The 22,083-nt window shown below is 38.1% G+C and overlaps 1 protein-coding gene across 1 annotated transcript in view; it reads right to left on the reverse strand.

The window, feature by feature from the left end:
- Positions 1–1,139: 1,139 nt before the first annotated feature.
- The window catches only part of LOC101994029 (amine oxidase [flavin-containing] B-like), a 113,408-nt gene continuing 92,464 nt past the window's right edge, over positions 1,140–22,083 (reverse strand). Inside the window, exons 6-15 of the mRNA XM_026785846.1 lie at positions 20,644–20,785; positions 18,548–18,697; positions 17,189–17,348; positions 13,884–13,980; positions 12,456–12,509; positions 9,117–9,174; positions 7,113–7,210; positions 3,661–3,772; positions 2,766–2,828; positions 1,140–1,688 (exon numbers count right to left, since the gene is read on the reverse strand). Of these exons, the coding sequence (XP_026641647.1) occupies positions 1,536–1,688; positions 2,766–2,828; positions 3,661–3,772; positions 7,113–7,210; positions 9,117–9,174; positions 12,456–12,509; positions 13,884–13,980; positions 17,189–17,348; positions 18,548–18,697; positions 20,644–20,785 (1,087 nt within the window). The 3' untranslated portion in view covers positions 1,140–1,535. The remainder of the gene's footprint in view (positions 1,689–2,765; positions 2,829–3,660; positions 3,773–7,112; positions 7,211–9,116; positions 9,175–12,455; positions 12,510–13,883; positions 13,981–17,188; positions 17,349–18,547; positions 18,698–20,643; positions 20,786–22,083) is intronic.

The raw sequence follows: 22,083 nt of genomic DNA on the forward strand, positions 1-22,083 counted from the left end.
TGTTGAGTCCTTTGTACTGGCCATACAATAGGCCTACATTTATATTTCTGAGAATTGTCCATACTGGTTTACAGGACTGCTTCAGCTTGTGTCTGATGCTTCCTAAGGCTGTTAAACATCTGATGATCACCCTCAACTCCCAATTTTCTCACCTCCATTTCTCAAGTTCTGGGATTATAGACATGCATTAGCATGCCTAATTGTATGAAATATTGGAGATATAACCTAGGGCTTTGTTATGCTAATTAAGCATGCTACCAATTGAGGTAAACTCCACTCCTCTATTATTTATAGGCTTTATCTATATCTAGACAGATCTTGAATCTGAAATCTTCCCAAGTGCTGGAATCTTAGGTGTAAGCCACCAAAGCCAGCTACCCATTCTTCTTAAACAGAAAAATAATCCTATAGTTTAAGTCACAAAGCACAGTACAACTGTAGTAATTTAAATGACTAATAAGTACTGAGGAATAATAAAATCCCTGATTTTCACTAATCCTCCAATTTTCGTCCTCCTTGTACTAGTTTTGATTTGTTTCTGCTTAGGATAAAACCTGGGGCTGTGGCATGCTGCTTGAGTGTCCCACCACCAAGTAACTATTCTAATCCTAGCAGTACATTTTAAAACAGATTTAGAAACCCCAAAAGAGATACGAATTCTTAACAGGTTCTTTACGTTTTTCATTTAGTTTCTAAAGGTCCCATAAATCCATGAGCATGAATGTCACTGTAGGAACAGAAATGCTAGTATTATGTATTAATCCCTGGAGTCAAGAAGGGTGAGCTCTTCAAAATGATGATCTCATTTATAATTAATTTATACAGGACTTAATGGACTGTGACATTATAGTTTGCAATTAATGGGTTTACCTAGTAAAGAGCACCACACTGAAAGGTCAGCTGAAGTGTTATAATTATTTGAATAGGTTATGAATCTTATGTTAGTTAGTGTCTATTATTTTGATGGACTTTGGCTGGAGATAAGAGCAAGAAGCTGTGTCTTACTGAACAATTTTAAATCATTTACCATATATGTGAGTTCATGATGAATCACACTATCAAAATGCACATAACATCTAGACTTTTGGTTTGGCTTATCAAAACCTTTAATGTTCACCCAAAAAGAAGAAACAACAAACATATGCTCAAACAGATTTATTTTAATTACTTAAGTGTGTCTTAATCAATTAATGGAATTATAATGAAGATACAAAAGAACGACAAAGGTAAGACTTCCACACTCAAGAAAAATAAAAATCAGTTGGCAATACTGCACAAAACAGCAAGACTAAAGGCTATCTATTGAGTAGCACAATACCAGTCAATACAAAGTGTGTCTGTTCTAAAAATTGAGAGGGCAGAAAAGTTGGAAATGGGTGGAACACAGTAGAGGCGCTCACAAGCAGTCAAAATGGAAAACAAGTTACTGTGATTTCTCACTCCATGTTCTCTGCGTGTTTGTGAAATTTTATAACAACCCCTTCCCAAAGCCTTCCTGCTGCACAGAATGAGACTACTGTGTGGAAGGCCCTTCCTTAGAAACGCACAAGCAGGCCCCTTTTGTGGGCCAGAAAACCAAGAACTGTTGCTGAAAAGATGGTGGTCAATCCAAGCAGCTTTAGCAGGCCTGGCACAGAAGGCAAGTGCCTCTCCAGGAAGGTGCTGGTAATGGGTCGTGCAGGGACATCCTGGGTTCAGAGAACATTTGCGTGAGTACAATATTGAACATGTCATTCCAGAAACTATTTCTTTCAGATTTATTTTAGAGTAACCCACTCATTTCAACCTCTGGTATAAAACACAACAGACCCTTGTGGCTCACCCCCTCTTCTTCACCTGGCCCTTCATGTGACTTTGCTAGTCTTTCTGCAACCCAAGGCTGAGATGGCTCCACCTCTCATATTTTCTCTTAGGGTATCCTCTGCCAGAATCATACTTTGGGGTTATTCTCTGTCTTCCCATCTGAAAGCCCTTGCATTCTCAGACCACAGGTCCTTGCAAATCATAACTGTTTGTTGAGAGAGGATGGATGAATTTCTCTCTCAGCCCACCAACCTATTTCTAGCAGAAGTACTCGGACAGTAATTTTGGAGTGTCAGGGATGTCCTCTATAGCTTTAAGCTTAAAAGGATAGAAGAATAACTGACCTTATGGATACACATTCTCTAAACTCTGTGCATCCTTCCCGCAAGTCAGAAAAAAATTCTATGGTTTTATTACAAAAAAAAATGTAATTGAAGTGAGTTTAAATGTGCTTCACTTTGTTCTACTCCTTCACCACAGGGTAAAGATGATAAACTTTCCCTACCTCTTCTTTTTCTACCTTATTTTCCTATTTCTTTTTGAGAATCATTAAATGAGACCATTCAATAGACATTGAAGCTCTTATGATTGAGTTCTTATTTTGAGTTTTCTTTGTTTCTTTTTACCCTCTTTCTTTTGTTTCTTGTCTTGTTAGAGATCTAACGCAGGATCTTACACATGCTAAACAACCATTTTGCCATTGCACAATACCTCATCCCCACTCAATTTTAAGTATGTCTAGAGTTCTCTAGAAAATATTTCCTTATGATAAAAATCATTTTTTCTTATTAATTTGCAAGATATATAGCACTGTAAATTTATCAAAGTACATATAAACCCGTAATTCATGTGATTTACTTAGATAGCCATACATAGAATCATTAAGAAAAGGAATCTGCATATATAAAATTATGTTCATGGGAACAATCATTGTTAGAGTAAATTTGTGAAATATAGCTTACCACAGACTCTGGTTCTGGCTGCCAAATTTCATCTTCTGGAATCTTCCCAATGGCATGTAGAATCTGAAATGAAAGATTACCTTGACAAATAGCAAAACAGATACTATCTTTCTTTTATTCTTTAAGAAAGAATGAAGTGAATGCCTCTTGGGATATCAAGGTAAAGGGCAGAGAAATCTACTTGACCTTTAGAAAGATCCCTAAATATCTTTTATTTATGGCATAAAAGGTCTCAACCATTAGTTTCACCATAAATTTTAGTGTATGTGAACATACCTTAGTGGGAATGAGACTAGAAGACTTGCCAGAAAAAGAATAATATGAATTTTGAATCCTTGTGGAAATATTTTTTGATTCTATAACATCAGGTCTAGGTGATCATTTTTATTTAAAATTTTAACAAATGTATCTGTATGTGTACTTATTGAGTGACTGATAAGGAGGGCTGACTGAGAAGCTAAGGACAATGGCACTGGGTTTTGTATTTGTAGTTATATGCATGTGTGTGTCTGATGGTCAGATGTCCTCTGGCTCTGAAGAAGGCATTGTTTCCCCTGCAAATTAAGTTATAGGCAGTTGTGAGCCTCCTGATGTGAGCACTGGGAACCAAACTCAGGTTCTCTCAAAGAGTAGGAAGCTCTCTTAACTGCTGGACCATCAGTTAATATCTCTTAAGTACAACTGAAATCTGACCTCCAGTTCAAGTAAAATATTAGATATTTTCATTATTTTGTTTGATTAAGCTGTTCCTTTTCCTTAAAACTGCTATTATAATGGTTTCCCAGGTCTATAGCTGGGGAATATGGTTTTTGTGGGGATACTGCCAAGCTCTCAGGTATTTTTGAGCTGTTTATCAAGCTTTTGTGCACCTCAAGCCCATGATCCTGGGCCCTACCTCTCGGGCAGCTCTCTCCCCAGCCTCCACAGCCCCCTCCATGTAGCCACTCCAGTGTGTGGCTGTCTCGGTGCCTGCAAAGAAAATCCTGCCCACTGGCTGACGTAGAACCCTGGAAACAAAAACAGAGCAGTAAATGTCATTTCATAAATCCAGAAATGAGTTCTCTCATGAGGACCTAGGCCAGTTCATTTCTTAGATTAAAAACTTCTAGGAAGACACTGGCAATGTGGAATAATGTTCCGTAGGGACCTTAGATATTCTATTATCTCTGTCATGGGCAAAATGGAACAAAAGTTGAAGTTCGCACACTCTGGTTCCAAGAGACTACAGGGAAAAAATCTGACATTAATATGGACAAAATAAGTATTTGATTATCTTTATGAAGTGAGGAACTGATTAAGCCAAGCATGTATGGTTACCTTTATATGAGGAAGGTGTCATATGCTTCTGATTTCTTACCTAGTTATTTTACCATTAAACTTGACAGTTTCTTCTAACCAAGCTTTGCCCTCCTCATCTGTTTTTAATAATTACTTGTTTTGTTAGGCCGGGCAGTGGTGACACACGCCTTTAATCCCAGCACTCGGGAGGCAGAGGCAAGCGGATCTCTGTGAGTTCGAGACCAGCCTGGTCTACAAAAGCTAGTTCCAGAACAGGCTCCAAAACCACAGAGAAACCCTGTCTCGAAAAACAAAAAAAAAATAATAATTACTTGTTTTGTTTTATTTCTGTATGATACAGGATGTATCTAAAGGCTTTATATATGCTAGGTATGTGTTCCACTACTGAACTGCATCCCCAGACCTTATCTATGTCTTAAAGGGATAGTCTAATGATTTTAAAGATGGCTTATAATAATAAAACTGAAGAAATAAATAAGTCTTGTGATTAATGATAATTAACTCCTATTCGCTACATTTCAGTATAATTACATCAAACTTTAAGTTAAAAATTGTTGGGCACCATCTCTTCAAAGTTCATTACTCCCCACCAAACCCCTAGTACTATTATTATACACATTTCCACAGAGAATGTGGAGGCAGACTGTGGCAGGCCCTGTGATGCACCACCAGGAATGAAGGACTTGTTTGTTGGTGGAAGTCCTTCCAGAAGATGGTATTCTCATGCGGGCACTCGTTGGAGGTGGCTATTTCCACTGGAGAAAACTACATCATGACTCCTTCCAGCACCAGTGACTGACAGAAAAAAGCTTTTAAAAATGCAAGCCCCAAACTTCAACATGAGACCACTTGGAAGGACTATTCTACTTCCAGAATGCTTTTAGAATGCTTCATGGGGTCAGCTGGCACCTTTGTTGAAATTGCATCATCACCTAGCTTGCCCTCCAGCTACTCTTGCTTCCTTCCTCTCCCTTTCCCTAGTTTCAATCCTAAGGACACAGCGGAATATCTATCCTGTTTACTGCTTGCTTCAGGGTCTTCTTCCTAGAATGTAACCAACAACAAAAGTCAAGTGCTTTTCTCTAGTTTACAGACAGTAAATAGCAGAGGTAGTATTCGAATCCAAGTGATCTAACAACTCTAACACAGTCTTGCTACATGTCATCTCTGTACTCCGTTCTATTTTCTTTGTAATCTTTTCAAGAACTCCATGACAGACTACTAGTTAACATCTCACATTACGTAGAAACCAACAGGCTCAGAGCAATGTGCAGTGACTCAGCAAGAGCCACAGTGCTAGAAAACTGCAGATGCAGCATTTGAAATATGTCGAGCAGCTGCCAACATCTCTATTTTTATCATCTCTGTGTTACCTAATATATTACCATCACAGTTTCCATAGTGCTAGCATTCTAAGCAAAGAGATGGAAAGATCACAGGCACGTAGCCCATAAGAATGAAAGTCCATTATCACGCTTACAAACACACCTTAAAAGGAGTACCATTTACAGCCATTTTCGTTCCATCTCAGGCTTCCATGATCAAAAAAGGTTCTTAACTGTTGAGCCACTTCTAAATCCTTGATTCTTGTCATTCTGTCGTCAGTATCACCTATAGCCCTGTCACACCTAGCTTTGCCCAAGGCCTCATTTGCAGGATTCCAAACAATGATTGCTTCCATACCATTTGGCCTAGACTGCATTCCCCAGGAGGCTTCTTCTGCTCCCTACAGCCTGACACAAAGCCATTGCACTTCACTAGCTAAAGGGAGATTGCAGAATTCCACAAGTCCCCAGAATATTTTATAGCCTTTAACGAAAGCACTGGCACTAGTACTTTAGTACTTCCATTTCTAATGTTCTGTCCTTCCTCTGCTTCCCACCATTGCCTCCAACACTGTCAACTCTTCAGAAAGGAGGTACTGATATTGACATTTTTAGAAACAGTAAGGAAATGGTTGGCACTTATCCAGTACACACCGAATGAAACAATTACTTGTACTTAGTTTGTACCCAGCATATCTGAAAAGCAACCTAATGACTCAGAAGTTTATTGGACAGTATCAATATCCTTTAGCCCTCAAATTTTCTCTGGATTCTATTTTGGCCTCTATAGGCAGATAAGGAACATGATCTCCAGAATCATTAATCATCTTCTGCTAAACAAAATTTGACCCTTCTTCCACACTGGTTCTCATGGAGAGCTGGATCAGTTGCCTTTACCCATTAACACTCTGTGTTGTACTCTCTCAATGTCCTTTCATTATTTCTCCTGATTTAGTTTAGTATTGCTAGGAGAATTGGAGTAATGACCCTTAATTTACACCTTGTTATCATCATCAAATGCATTGAACTCAATACCAGTGACTCATACTTGGATGAACTATGCTCTTCCTACTAAAAACCTATGAACTCTGAATGGGAGAGTCATATCATATGTTATAATCAGGATAAAGTTTCTAAAGAATAACTCAGATAATAATTACATTATCTTGTGTTTCTCATCCACGTGCTAAGGAAAATCAAATCCAACAACAATAATGACTAAATAGTTGATTGTTAGTAATAGAGTAGGAACCCAAGCCCTTTCCTCCCTGGTCTAGAATTGATTCTAAGTTTACAGTGCCATGCCAACATTGACACAGAACAGCACCTGGGGAAGTTTATTGAGTTCCAGACTAAGTATTAGGACACAGTACTGTCAATTTTAACGAACCCTCTGGCTATTTAAAGTGCTTCTTATGTGTCAACTTTCTCTGGTTATATTGGTTGAGTTTGCTTCTCTAGCAGAATGAAGAATGGAACCAGCAAACATGGTGCAGCACTGTGACTTCCTTTATGAGACGCATGAGCATCAAAGGAAGTTGGGGATATTTTTTCTCTCTGGTATTGACAAAAACTATCAAGAAACATGGTAACACTTATCTGGAGCTTGGCTTCAATTGCAGGGCTTTCAGTCACAGCTCGGTTCATTTTTATTTATTAAACATGGCTTGTTTAAATAATGTGTGCCAGCCCTGTATGAGTTGGTGCAGTGATGGGGCAGTACCTTCCATACTGGGTCATGATGCCGGGAGGGAAGTAGGTTGTGTAGCAACCTCCGGAGTACTGCTCTTCACACCAGTTCATCTCTTCATAATGGACTGGCTGTAAGGAAGAGGGACAAAAGCTTGAAAGAGAGGCAAAGGATGGTATCTTGTCTATTGTGTATCCAGTACATGCTTATAGACTTCATTGTACAGAACAAATTGCACCTGTCTCTTAGAATCAGAAAGACACTGCTTCCAAGCCTTCCTGCTCCCGCAAGTCTTTTGTAGAAAGTAGTGCAGTATTTGCATGTAATGTGTGCAACCCTCCTGTATGTTTTAATTCATCTCTAGACTAGTTATAGCACACACTGCAATAAAATGCCATGCAAATACTTATCACACTGAAACTTCAGGGTATGGGCAGTTTTCCAAATAAATTTCAGGACCTGTACATACAGAAGGCTATATGCACTTCTGAAATACAGCCGTATTATCCTGATGTTTCTAAAGACAGGTCTTTGGGCAGGTAAATGTTTTGAATAATAAACTTGTGATAATTTCAGACTTTACAAAGTTTTCTCATTTGTCACATACCTGTCTTAATTTAATTATGCTCTGAGACAAAGTTTTCTCATGTGGTATAAGCTTACCTAAGAGTCTTGATTCTCCTCTCCTGCCTCTACCTTCCAAGTATTGGGATTATGGAAATGCACCACTATTCCTGAACATGGGTATCTTAAGTTCTTGCTCATAATAATTATCGGTTTCCAGTTTACCTATCAGAAAGCTTTTAGTGTTCAATGGTTTTGAAAAAGTTTTAAAATGATATAGTTTACAAGGATGGCTGACCACAAAAAACAACCAGAAGTGTTTATCTATGAAAGAGACAATGTTTTGGTAGCAGCAAGCTTTGCTGAAGGTAGAATAATCTTCATAGTATGTGCTCACTATGGCAGGATGGTTGAACCTGTAAAACAACCACTGGTCTGGAATATGTGTTTTAGCCATTAAGAGGCTGTATTTTAGCTGAGAGATTGGCAAAATCCGAACTCCTTATAAAAATAGAGCACAGACCTAGCATGCAACACCCTAGGTTCAAATCTACCTGGCGATGGGGGGAGCCAACAATGAATAACCTAGACAGAAAGTTTATTATTAAGCATATTTTGAAAACAGAACATTGATATAACAAAATATTTAAAACTAGACTTTGAAAGCTTTTGTTTTTTTTTAAAATGCAATCATTTAGTTGACTTTGCATAGTCATTTAAGGCGCCCTATTTACAAAGTGTGAGGGCCTGCCTATGTAGTGAAAGGTCCTAAGTCCCTTTCGGTGTTATCCCTATCATTATGCGTTCTTTTGACATCTGAGGGCAGCTGTTGCTTTCTGAGCATCTTTCTCTGGCTCTTTGCAGCCAATCAGAAGAAAGGTTGGGCATTTTTTCATTTCCTCTTTCTCCAAGGAATTTCTTTCTCTGACACAACAAATATCAAAGTCACACTGAAGCAGGTGACTTTCTTTGTATAAAAACACACACAAGGACAAAAGCGACATCTTTTCAGCATTAGAAATTGATCATCAATATCCTTTTTAGAAGACACTTTATCAAATAAAAATTATCACCTTTTAGAAAATACAAAAACAACTTCTTATCTCATTAAGCAATCATTCAATGATTTCATACAGTGCTGGAGAATTTGATTTACAAACTGCTGTCACCCAAATGCCTGCTCTGGGAACAGCTCTGACTTTAGGGACAAAAGAAGCACTACCTAAGCCCAGAGTATGCCCCAGGTTCCTTGCCTCATTATATACACAGACAGGACTAGCTCACACTTTATGGAACCATTTATACATTAAACCTATATGTACAGACCCTTTTGTGATTCTTTGGGAAAACATGAGCAGTAGGGTTCAACTGACACAAACCTGTCCCTGAAAATGCTTTTGGGGCAAAAAAAAAAAAAAAAAAAAAAAACAAACCCAGGCCTCTCCCCATTGGAAAAAGGCTGGGAAACTTTACCTGCAGAGCTTCTTGGGAGTTCAGAACTTTTGCATATAGCTCGCAAAGTTTCTTCAGTCTGTACAAAGAGAAAAAAATAACGTTTTAATGATGACAATGAAGGTTAAAGGAACTGAGACAAAGAAAAAGTCAGAGGCATTTATTCCCTGTATCAAAGTCTCTGAGTGCTAGCTTTTCCACTTTGGCATTTCATGTTAACTAATTACTGTTTTCTTTTGTTTGAGATACTACACTGCTACGTAACCCAGGCTTGCTTGGCATTCTCAGTCTTCCTGCCCTGACCTCTCATGAGAGATGATTACAGGAAAGTGTGACCATACTGAACTTCATTTTAATTTTTGAAAACAAAGAATTTATCATATTTCTAATATATTAAAACCAATAGGGAGACTATTGCTAAATCTTTAAGAAAGAAACTAAAGTGAATCTCTGGGTATATCAACTTGGAAAGGCGAGTCTCGGGTTCCTCCCCTGACTTCTCAACTTGGAAAGGAAAGTAGCAGCAATCTGCATTTTACAAGACTTCCAAGTGAATCTCAAATTTGAAAACCACCAATATAAGGTTTCTAGTCCAATAATGATTTCTAATAAATAAATTCTTAGCAAATTCTAGCTTCTAAGTCTAGTGGTAGAGTTGGAAGTAAGCCGGCAATTATAATTAACCAATTAAGATGAATCAACTAGTTTATCAATTAACATAAATCTAGCTAATGATATATTTCTTTAAATAAATATAGCTGTTTCAATACTGTTTTTATAGATTAGTAATACTATAAAGGGGATATTAAGCATGACTTAGAGTTGTAAAAGTAGTATTATCATGAACTGGAGAGTGGGTTCAGGAGTTAAGAGAGTTACTGCATTTCCAGAGGACTTGAGTTCAATACTCAGCAATCATGCGGTAGCTCACAGCAGGTTGCAAGCCCTGCCCCAGGGCATCCAGCACATTCTTCTAGTATCATCAGGCACCAGGCATAGTGCAATATGGTGCACACACATACATGCAGGCAAAACACTCATACACATAAAACTAAATCTCTTTCTAAAATGTAATCCTGTTTTAAATCTAGGAACTCTTTCTACAAGCAGATGACCCAAAACTCCTACTTTCTTCTGCATCTCTCTTCCTCTGAAATAGCTTGGCACGGACAGAGGAATGATGACAGAATAAGGGTATGCAGGTAACATTAGAAATGGAATGAAATCTATAAAAAGGCTTAGAATTCAGAAAGGTGGGTCTTTTAAACCCTTGGAGAAGAGACTGATAATTCCAAAATATGGCTGCCAAGGAAAGAAATGAAATTGAACCTTCACTTCTTTTTAAAAAGTTATATTTTATTTATTATTTGAGAAGTTTTTACATACATGCAATATATTTTGATCATTTCTCTCCTCCAATCTTCCCCTTAACTCCTTCTATATCTATTCCCTATCCCCTCCTTTTTTAATGACTCACCAAGTCCAATTTGTGCTAGCTATTTATTCATGGATGTGGGCTCAGCCACCAGACCATGGTCAGTTTACTAGAGTCTACATCCTTAAAGAAACCATGGCTTTTCTCCCCTAGAAGGCATCAATAACTCTTTGGTTATTAATAAGCAGTCATGAGTACCTTGACACTCCATGATACAAACTCTTACTTCAAAATATACTTCAGAAAAAGAAAAGATTTTCAGATAGAATCCAGAGATGGGCACAGTGTTGCATGCCTGTGATTTCAGCACTTGAGAGATGGAGGCAGGAAGCCTGGGACTTAAAGGCAAGCCTGGGCCAAATAGTGAGTCAGAGGGCAGCCTGACTAGGCGGCAAGTCACCTAACTCCTCTTCCATTATTAGCCCCAAAGTGGTGGAAAAATGGATAATTAAAAATACATATCTTGGAGGGCTGGAGAAATAAATCAGTGGTTAAGAGTGTATATTGTTCATTGGAGGATCCACGTTCAGTTCCCAGAATCTACACTGGGCAGTTCATAGTTGCCCAAAACTTCAGTTCTAGAGGTATCCAACACCTCTGACCTCCAAGGGAACCTTCACTCACATGTACACACACACACACACACACACACACACACACACACACAAGTTACATAGACATACACACATGCACTCACCCAGATGACACACATGTTTAGAAAATAAAATCTAAGCAAAAGATAAAGCAAAAACCGTATTTTCGAATAGAATTTTTCTGTGTATGACAGATCATTTATTAAACTGTTAAAATGAATAACCTTGACCACATAAAAAGATACAGCTGTTACAGTATATGATGATTAAGTTCTGAACATGATCAAAAAGACAAATTGGGAAAAGACGTGTTCAAGGCATTGAAGATTAACTAGTGAGTCAATCAGATAACACTTCCTAAATTTCATGGATCTTATATTCCATTGGGAATATTTTAAAAATCTATGGCCCAGTCAGACTTCCACAACTCTGGCCATGCATCAAGGTAGCACTGGTTTTGGAGAACAAGCTGATGCAGACAGAAAGAATGCACTGTAAAGTCATTTAGGCTTTGGGTCATTAAATATGTTACCAGTGGTGAATGAAAAATTGCCAGAAGACATAACCTCCGGAGAAATTAGTCTCTGTACCTATAATCTACAATTGCTATGCATCACTTATGTAGTGCTACCTAACCTAGCAATTTGTCTACTTCTCTCCTTCATAAGTAAATGTTCAGCACTCTCATTATGTCCCTTTTCATACTGTTCATAGTTCTGAGCATAATGTCTTTGTACAATAACTTGATAAGTAGTAATTTGAATATTTGGTTCTTAAGTAATAAGCATTGTGGCATATAAGTCCCTTGTCATTTGCATAGCAGATACATCACATTAGTAATGCACATATTATAGGGTATTTTGTAAGTTAAAAAGCAAATAAACACTGAAAGACAACTAAATAGTCAAAAATGAAAGAAGAAAGGAGGGAGACAAAAAGGCAGAGGAAAGAAAGGCAATTTACTTGAAAAGCCATACTCCCTATTTAGTATGTGTTCTTGCTCTAAAAAATTATTTTCTTCCAACTTAAAAAATAAAAGGAAATAAGGAAATAAGAAAGGAGAGTAGAAGAGAGGAAGAGAAGGAAGAATGGCAGACAAGGGATGAAGCAGGGCAAACGAGGGAGGAAAGGAAGGAAGTTGGCAGGGAATGAGGGAAGGAAGCAGAGAGAGAAAAGGAAGGAAGGAGGAGGGACTTGGGCAAGGGAAAGGAAGAAAGAGGAGAGGGAAGAAAGAAAGAAAGAGAGAGAGAGAAAGAAGGAAGGAAGGAAGGAAGGAAGGAAGGAAGGAAAGAAGGAAGGAAGGAAGGAAAGAAAGAAAGAACATTTTGTTACCTTTCTTCTTTGGTAAGGCGTGTCAGTTTTCTAGCTTTGTGAGCCAGGATAAATCTGAAAACACAAATAAGAAAAAGTGCACGATTTAATACTTTCTTTCATCTTAGCTTCATTTCTATAGCTACACACACTCTGTGCAGCATGTAGAAGAAACCATTTATATACTAACAATGTTCATAGTGTCCCTGTTTTTATATTGCATTCCTGACAGTGAGGAGCACTTTCTGGCTTTGGGAGATCAAGGTACCAAAAGTAAATGTCTGGCCATGATTTCTGCCTAGGGTAATATGGTGACGGAACCACTGCCCTCCAGTAAGCTGGTGACCAAGAGGAAAGGACTTGGACTTCAAATGCTCACTTAAGGCTGTGTCTGAGGTCTCCAGTCCTTTGCCCTCTTGCCCTTTGGTTCTGTCTGTAACACTTAGATTTTTGGATGCTGTCACATTTCCAACTCAACAACTGCTTTCTTCTTAGCAACTTGTTTTGCCCTATCTGTTCTTGCCTTGGCCTTCTGTTGGTCATCTCAATGTTTACTCTAGTAAATATGTCTTTATATCCACTACTGGCCCCCAAACACTCTTCAGCTATGCCAGTCTTCCCTAGCAAGGTGAAGATAGGGCTGGCCTTCACTTCTTTGTAGTGGGACTCAGAAAAAAGCTCACTCTCATAAGTAACATTTACTGTGAGTTAGATAGAGTGGTCATTACCCAAACTCATGTTGAATTAAAATGACATTGAGAGGTGGTAGGGACTTTCAGAACATTACTTTGTCAGAAATTCAAAGGACTAATATGTTTTTTCATGACAGTGGTTTACTTCTTAGGAGAGTGGGCTATTTTAGATAGCAAGCTTGGTTTCTCTGCTTGCTTCTTTGAATCCACTCTTGCCATGTGATTTTGCAACAGATGTTTATCCCTCCCACTTTTCTGCCATGTATGGAAGTAGCATAAGTCCCTCATTAGAAGCCGAGTGCATATTGATTCCATGCGCTTGCACTTCCAAAACTGTGAGCTACAGCGAAGCTCTTTCCTTTGTCAGTTGGTCAGTCTTAAGAACTTTGCTGCAGCAACAGACAACATAGTAAACAACATGGATGCCCACAAACTACTTAGTAAAACACTCCTCCTAGTAATACACTGAGTAAGATCAGTCTATCATGTAAAGATGTCCCCCAAATATATCTACTAATATATTCTACATTAAATATGAGGTAGAAAATTGATACAACAAAATTTAAATGTTATTCATATTTGACATCTAGGTATTTATTAATTAAAAAGAAGGAATAAAATACTTCTAACACTGGATTTGGAGATTAGTACTATCAAGTAAAAAATTCTTTTAACAAAGCTTTGTATTCCTTAATCAACAGTATTCTATTGCTTTGCCAATAGCAAATACAACTACAATACTATAATTGTGCCTTACCCAATTATAGCGGCATAACTGCCATCGGGTTTGGTATCATCCAATGTGTATGCAATTGGAGCTTCCTCTCCTTCAATAACCATGGTTCCACAGAAATCTTAGAAAACAGTGAAGTGAATGAACATGTTCATTACCATATCATTTCACCCACAACAAATGCAATTAAACATACAGTTTTCAACTTGAGAAATTTGGAGGCCAAACATAACACATTATACTCTAAGTATATGAAAGTAAATTAAACTGATGTCAAGGAGACAGCTAGGTAATCAAGGTCATATGAAAAAAGTGAGTAGGTAGGTCCAGACATTGTAGCACAGCTGGTACAGTGCCTTGGATTTGTTACCCAGCAGTGAACAAACTGGGTGTGGTGGTACATACCTGTGATCCCCACACCTGGAGGTAGAGGCAGGGACCTCAGGTATATAGTGATTTTGAGACCAACTATGTAAAACACTGTCTTGAACAAAATCAAAGTGGGAAATGGAAATACAAGAGACTAAATGTTCCTATTTCATGAGGAGCTGCTCCTCTTCCAACTTTTCTTTTAGGGTGGGGTCTCACTATATTGTTCAAGCCAGTCATGAACTCCCGGTCTCATGTGACCTTCCTGCCTCAGCCTCTTGAATAGCTAGGACTACAGATGGTCCTACTGTGTCAGGACACTTAATGACTTAATGCCAGTTGAAGCAGCCTTCAACTTTTAGAACACAGGGTAGACCTGACCTCTAAAAACTCTTTTCTTTCAAGAATAGCAACATGGGTAAGAATTTTAATTTATTCTGAATTAAAGTAATCTCATCATCACTGTATGGAACAAAATACAGTTGGACCTCTGTATCTGTGAGTTCTGTAATAGTCAATTCAAACTTACTATCAAAAAAAATTTAAGGACAGGCTTGGTGGCACATATCTTTAACGCAAGCATGTTCTAGATAGAGACAGGAGAATTTCTGTGCATTTAATACTAGTTAGCTGGTCTATATAGTGAATTATAAGACAGCCAAGGCTACATAAAGTGATCCTGTTTCAAAGAACCAAAAACATTTTTAGTTAAATCTATACTAATTGAATATATCGACTTTTTCTTGCTATGATTCCCTATGTATAGTGTTTATATTGCACAGTGTTTATATTATTTATACATATACATATATTACATACACACATATATAGTATAAACATATATATTGTATAATTGCTATTAGATGGCAACATGTATTAAGTATTTTAAATAGAAATTATTTAGAGTATATCGGAGAATATGTGATAGGGAGGTGGAGAGGATCTGGAAGGAGGAGTGAAAGAATATGATCAAAATACGGTGTATTAAAAAATAACTAAACACTAACTAATTACATCAAACAAACAAAAAAACCTAAACTGGTCTTTATTCCTTGTCCTAAATTCTATCAACTTGCCCATAGCCAGCTACCTAAAATTTATGGCCTGGGTCTCAGAAGGAAGAAACTCAGCCCCATTATGCTATTGTTATTGAATTCAAAGGGCAAAAGGATAGAGCTCTTTGAGGTAAGTCCTTTGAAAAGGGTAGACTACTTGCTCAGTAGATATTCCAATACAGTAAGAACAATAACCAGGACTAGCTGCTGGGAGGGGAGTTAAGAGACTGAAGCATGGCTGGGTAAGGTTATCAATTGTCTGTCCCTCCTTATCTAGGAGATTTTACTTCAAGAACTGGTGTGGAAAGTCCTTCTGTATATGTGTTGCTTTTATTGGTTAATGAACAAAGCTGTTTTGGTCAGTGGCTTAACAGAGTAAATCCAGGTGAGAAATCCAAACAGGGATGAAGAGAGAGACTAAGAGGAGACAGGGAGGAAACCATATAGCTACCATAGGAGACAGGCACCTTCACCAGAGTCTGCCAAAACTTTGCCGGTAGACCACAACCTCATGGTGATGTATAGATTATGGGATGGGTTAGTTTAGGTTATAAGAGCTAGCTAGAAATATGCTTAAGCTATTGGCCAAACAGTATTGCAAATAATACAGTTTCTGTGTGATTATTTTGAGTCTGAGCAGCCGGGAACAAATGAATAGCCTCCAACTACAAAGAACCCCCAGGAGAACCAAAATCCTTGAGTGTGCAAGTCTCTTACATAAGGTGGGAACCTAAACACATTCTCTTACACACTAAAAGTAATTTTGAGATTGCTAAAAATACCTAATAGGATATAAATGCCACATAAATTTTTATACTAAATGACTGAGAAACTAACAAGAACAAAAGGCCTACACATATTCAAGACAGGTATAATTCTCTTCTGAATTTTGTTCATCTGAAGCTGGCTAGATGTGATGAGCAGAACTCATGGATACAGAGGGCTGACTGTGCACAGGAAATGCTATCCAGACACCAAACTGTGACACTATTCTCAATTGTTTCCAACACAGTCTTATGTCTACAGTCTTCCTCCCATTCTAGTCCACCCTCAGCCGAAGGGATTGCTCGTCTTTCCTAGTCTTCACTCGGTAGATAAGTAGACATGATCAGAGAACAAAAAGAAATGATTGTACATGGCGTTCAAAGCAGCAGATACTAGCTGCATGTGGTGATTCACTTAAAGCAATAAAATGCCAAAAAATTGTTTTTAGTGTCACTAACCACATTTCAGGTGGTTGGTACCCATATGTATCTAGTGGTGTGAATGTTAGACATGATACATCAGGAGTGTTTCCTACAATGCACAGTGCAGCACTTTCGTGAGCATTCCCATTCACTGTCCTACCTGGTGTAGTAGCATAAATATACATGGATGAAGAAATGGATTTTATTTCCTTTAGTAGGAGCTTGACACTAAGAAAACATGACCTGAAAAATTTCACAATTGCCACTTTTTGGGTGTGTGAAGTTAGGGATAAAGCACAGAGTCTTGCATGTGCTGTGCGATCATTCAATTATTGAGCTACATCTCCATGTATGAATCCATGTTTTATAAATTCATGCTTTTGGTATCTTAGAAAATAAAGTCACATGTTTTCATGTAGATTTGGAGAGGATTAAATAAACTTGAAATCAAATTATTGAAAGAATTGGTCAGATTCCAAGGAAAAATAATTCATGAGTTTGTATCAATATATTTTATTTGCAAGAATTGTTCATAGAAACTGCAGTAGCCAGAGATAGTGGCACACACCTATAATACCAGTACTCAGAAGGTTGAGTTCGCAGGATCAGGAGTTTTCTGTCCAGAATTCTAACAAAAATAGTTATATCCAAATATGTATCTTGATACAAAGTTTCTTGGGCCTTCTCTGCTACGTCTTTATGTCCAGAATGTACTTACCCTTTTGCCTCCAGAAAGGTTCTTTATAATAAACTATGCACTTAATGACTGAACCCAAAGGCACACGAGTGATCAGCTGGTTTCTTAGCATCGGCAGGGGAGGACTATAGTGAATCTTCATGCCAAGAATAGGTGGAATGGCACTAATCACATATTTAGCCTGAAAGAAAAGTAAACATGGTTAAACACCATTGGCCTGCTACAGAAGATTTTTTAAATCCTCTCTCTCACTCTTTATGTTTCTACCCTTGCTCCCTTTTCATCCCTTAACAGTGAAGCCAGAAAGACCTTGTTAAAAACTAAAGCAGCCTTTAATACTCCCTAGTTCTAAACCTTCCATGCCTTCCTGGTTGCCTCTCCATTCCACTTCTTCTTAGTCCCTGCCTTCATTTTGCTTGCGTTTTGATCACCTTGCATTACTTGGTCAGTCCAGACATGCTTCCAATTTAGGCCCTGGTCCTGGCTGTTGTTCCATCCATCTGTAGTTCTTTTCCCACAGAGTCATCTCCTTCAGCTCTGAGTTTACCTATGTTGCCTTTGCTAACAACCTTATTTAAAGTAACATGATCCATGATCCCAGTCATCCTTACGGGATGCCTTCTTCTTTTCCCATTTGATTTGTCTGCTGTGGAATAATGTTCTTGTACACTGTAAAGATTTATGACTTGTATTAGTTTAATAAAATGCTTATTTGCCAGTAGCCAGGCAGGAAGTATAGGTTGGCTGACCAGACAAGGAGAATTCTGGGAGAGGAAAGGCACAGTCTGCAACCACCAGCCAGATGTAGAGGAAGCAAGATGAGAATGCCTTACTGAGAAAAGGTACCAAGCCATGTGACTCAACATAAACAAGAATTGTGGATTAATTTAAGATGTAAGAGCTAGTTAATAAGAAGCCTGAGTTAATAGGCCAAGCAGTTTATAATTAATATAAACCTCTGTGTGTTTCTTTGGGACTGAACAGCCGTGAGACTGAGCAAGACAGAAACTTTCATCTATATTCTTCCACACTACCTACCACTGTTTGATACACTTTAGATTTCAATATATTTGGCTATAGCTTTAGTCTTTTGCTAAAATGTAAAACCTCATGAAGTGAGAAAATTCCAAACTCTTAGAATAATGCCAGGCCCATAAGCCATCCTTGATACTTATCAAATATTTCCTTTGGTTTTTTAATTACGCAAGGGTCAATTAAAGTGAGTACATTTTTAATCTTCTCTCCTCTCAAATCTCCTTTCAGGCAGATGTAGCTCTGGCTAATCAACTCTAAGAAGTCTGGGCTATCCTTGACCTCATATATGCTTCAGTTACTCATGGGATTCTGATCGCTTTCCCTCACTTTGAGAGTCTTACTTACCTCATATATTTCATGGTTTAAGGTTTTCACAACAACATTTTCCCCATTCTGGTCAATGTGAACCACAGGCCTCTCAAGCTTCACTCGGTTCCCAAGGAGCTCCATTATCCGCTCACTCACTTGACCGGACCCACCAACAAATTTCCTTTCCTGGAAAGAAGAAAACTGGACTAAGGGTGGATGGTCAACATAAGAGCTGACATAAACAGCTAAGTGGCTGTTTCCCCTGGCTATTCCTTCTCTAATGTATATGAAATTTCATAGTATTATTGGGAATAATTTCCTATGTATTGTTGTCAGATTTACTTTTACTTACATTTTTATTGTTAGTTGGATTTTTAACTAGAGGCTACTGTCATTTGACAAAATTATAGGCTTGGCTTATTAATTGACCCTAAAGCTATATTACTGTGGATTCCAGTGCTCCAAACTGAGCTGAACATTCTCAGAATAAACCTGGTTTCCCTTTTGCCTGGTTAACACATTGCTCTGGGCCCCTTCTACATTCTTTGGCTGGTCCATTGGGCCTAGTCAAACTCTACCTACATATTGACCATCATTTTCCTGAGTATTACTAGTACTTGTCCTGTGACTCAGAATCAGACACACCCCATTTCTGCCATTCCTACACTACACCTCCAGCACCAAGTCATTTTCCTTCTATTTTGGGTGGGCCCACCTTATCTAGGGTCATATGTCTGCTGCTCCATTGGCCACCAATGTCATTTCATCTTGCTGAATCTACCTGTCTGTAGGCCCGTATTTTATACAAGGTATTTGCAGCCAGGCTCTCTGGCCATGCTTAATTTCCAAGGCAGCTGCAATCCTGCCAAACAAGCTAGACACCTAACAAAGGCAAGGATGTATGGCTCCTTCTCTTTTGTTAAAATGTAGATCACCTGGGGAGAGGTGTAGAATCCAAGCTGGTGACTTAAGTTGCAGGTGATTCAGTAGTCCCATGTCCCCCGGAAAGAGAATATTAATGAATTTCCACCTTGGTTTACCCAGGGGATAAAAGGTGTTTGAATAAAAAGATCTTCAGGAATGGATGAAGCCTGAGATGCCCTTCCCATATTGCTGTGTGAACTGTGTCTCATTATTTCCCGCACCTCTGTATGGGTTGAGTTAGGGAAAAATAGTTTCTATGTTGGGGCCATGGACCCTGACACCTGTCTTCAGCCCTGTTTCCAAACATTCAGGAGTTTCTGAATACTATACCTGGCTATGCACACAGTTTACCTGACTGTCTCCTCATCCTCAAGTTTTAGAGCAGCTAATTCAAAAAGCATTATACTATTATTAGTAGTAATTGTGTGTGTGTGTGTGTGTGTGTGCATGATGTGTATATGTGAGTGCAAGTGTTAAGGTCAGGGAGCAATTTTATGGAGCCAGTCTTATTCTTTTTACCTACTGTGACTTGAGTTCTTGGGGTTGAACTTAGCTGTTAAACTTTTATAGCAAGCTCTTTTACCTGCTGAAGAGCTTCATTATTCATCGATTAACTTTTTAAAGACTTTTTCAAATAGGTCTACAAAGAAGGTGAAAAGAGGAGGAGGAAGAAAAAAGGATAGGAGGTGAAGAAGACAGGAAGGAAAGGAGTAAGACAACCAAACAGATTAAAAACTTAAATTCATTTTATACTCTGCCTAACAGGGGACCTTTCACAATGCTCAACAAACAGGCATTGAATAAATAAAAGGAAGAATGAATCCTCATATGTGGCGTCGCTTTTCAAGACATTCACCTCTTCCTTCCTTCATTTATTTTCTCTTTATTTCTTTTTCTTTCTTAGTACTGGGGAAGGATCCAGAGCCTGTTGCATTCCAGGGAAGTGTTCTATCAATGAACTACAGCCCACACCTTGGCATGTTCTTTATATTTAAGTGCATGTCTGTGTTTTCCTGTTTGGAATTTCTGAGGAGCCTCTTAAAATTTCCACTTGGATACCTGACAACAGATGGTTCCTTCTGAAAGCTACTTGAAGCTACCACGGTAAATAAAGCATGACAAACTACAAGCCTGTCTCATTCATCAGCATCTAGTGACTGCAGAATGGCACCCATTTCTGTAGTAGTGAGTTTGTGTGGGTACAGTACCTGCCCTCCATTGGTTGTTGAGATGATTCTGGTTGTGCCCCCACACTGCTTTACATACCACAGGAACCACAAAGCAGAGACCTCATGGGTCTCTGCAGTGACACACAGGTTCACAAAGAGAGTAGCAAGTTGCTTTGCCGAGCTGTTCAGAAAGAAACAAGAGTATGGTTCGCAAATGCAGAACAGAGCCTTCTGAAAGGTCTAGAGTAGTCAAGTTTCTTGTTTCCTTGGCTATGTTTACCACAATTTAACAAACTTCTGGAATTCAATATCATAAAACATGAAAACATGGACTTGGAAATTTATGCCCCCTAAAACAAAACACCTTTTTCAGAATTGACTTTGGCGTCATAGCCTGTGGCATCAGTTGTCCCTACACACTCACTAGTCTTCCTGAAATTCTGCTTTGGGTAAAAGGCACTCACTTTCACTAAGTGGTTGAAGCCAAGACTCTCAAAAATAATCTTGAATCTCTGTCTCTATCTCTCTCCTCCCATAAATCCAAAGTGTATTTATGTGCACCACATATGTCCAGTTGCTCAAACAGGCCAGAAAAGGGTGTTGGATCTTTTGAAGGTAGAGTTTCCAGGTGGCTGTGAGCCACTTGATGCAGGTGCTAGGAAGTAAACCCAAGTCATCTATAAGAGCTATCTCTGCAACAGCTTATCTATTGCTTCTTACTTAAAAACCTATGATAAAATTTAATTTATAGATCTAGGGATGTGGCTTGCCCATTTTGTGTAAAGATTTGGGTTCAGTCCTGAGCATTACAGACTCCTTTAATGTCCTAATTAAAGAAATTATCAATGGCTAATAATAAAATGAATAATCATAAAATTATAAGGTAATAAAATTTATGTGAGTGTAGTCTATCTCTCCCATGAAGACAAATGTTCTTTCTGGGCAAAGACTAATGATGGTTAATTGAAGCTGTAGGTGAAGGAGAAAAACTACATTTCCCCGTGTCAAGCAAAACCATTCTTAAACTTTTGTTTGATTTACTCTGGGAGTTTCAGCAAGAAAAAAATGAACTTTACAGCATTTAAGGGATGAAAGGTCAAGAAGTCTAGAGTAATAATGTTTTGTAATTTTGCCTTCTTTACTTTAAAAAAGATAAAGATTATATTAGTTTCATTACATAAAATATATACACATTAGATGAGCTTTGATTCATAATTCATAAAATAAAAATATGAGGCAATGAGTACTTTCCATATTTCTACCATCCAAAAAAATTACAAGTCTAATTTTGATGTGTTCTTTTTCTACATATAATTTTTTCTAAAACATAATTGCATACCTAAGATTCCAATGAAAATACACTTTGCTCTTCTGAACAACATTTTATAAATTATGACTAAAGAAATGACCAGCACTAGTTTTTGAATGTATGTTTGTCATTTTTTATTGTTTTTATTGAGCTATACATTTTTCTCTGCT

The sequence above is a fragment of the Microtus ochrogaster genome, linkage group LG3, assembly GCF_000317375.1.
Source record: "Microtus ochrogaster isolate Prairie Vole_2 linkage group LG3, MicOch1.0, whole genome shotgun sequence".
In the NCBI taxonomy this organism is placed as follows: domain Eukaryota; kingdom Metazoa; phylum Chordata; class Mammalia; order Rodentia; family Cricetidae; genus Microtus; species Microtus ochrogaster.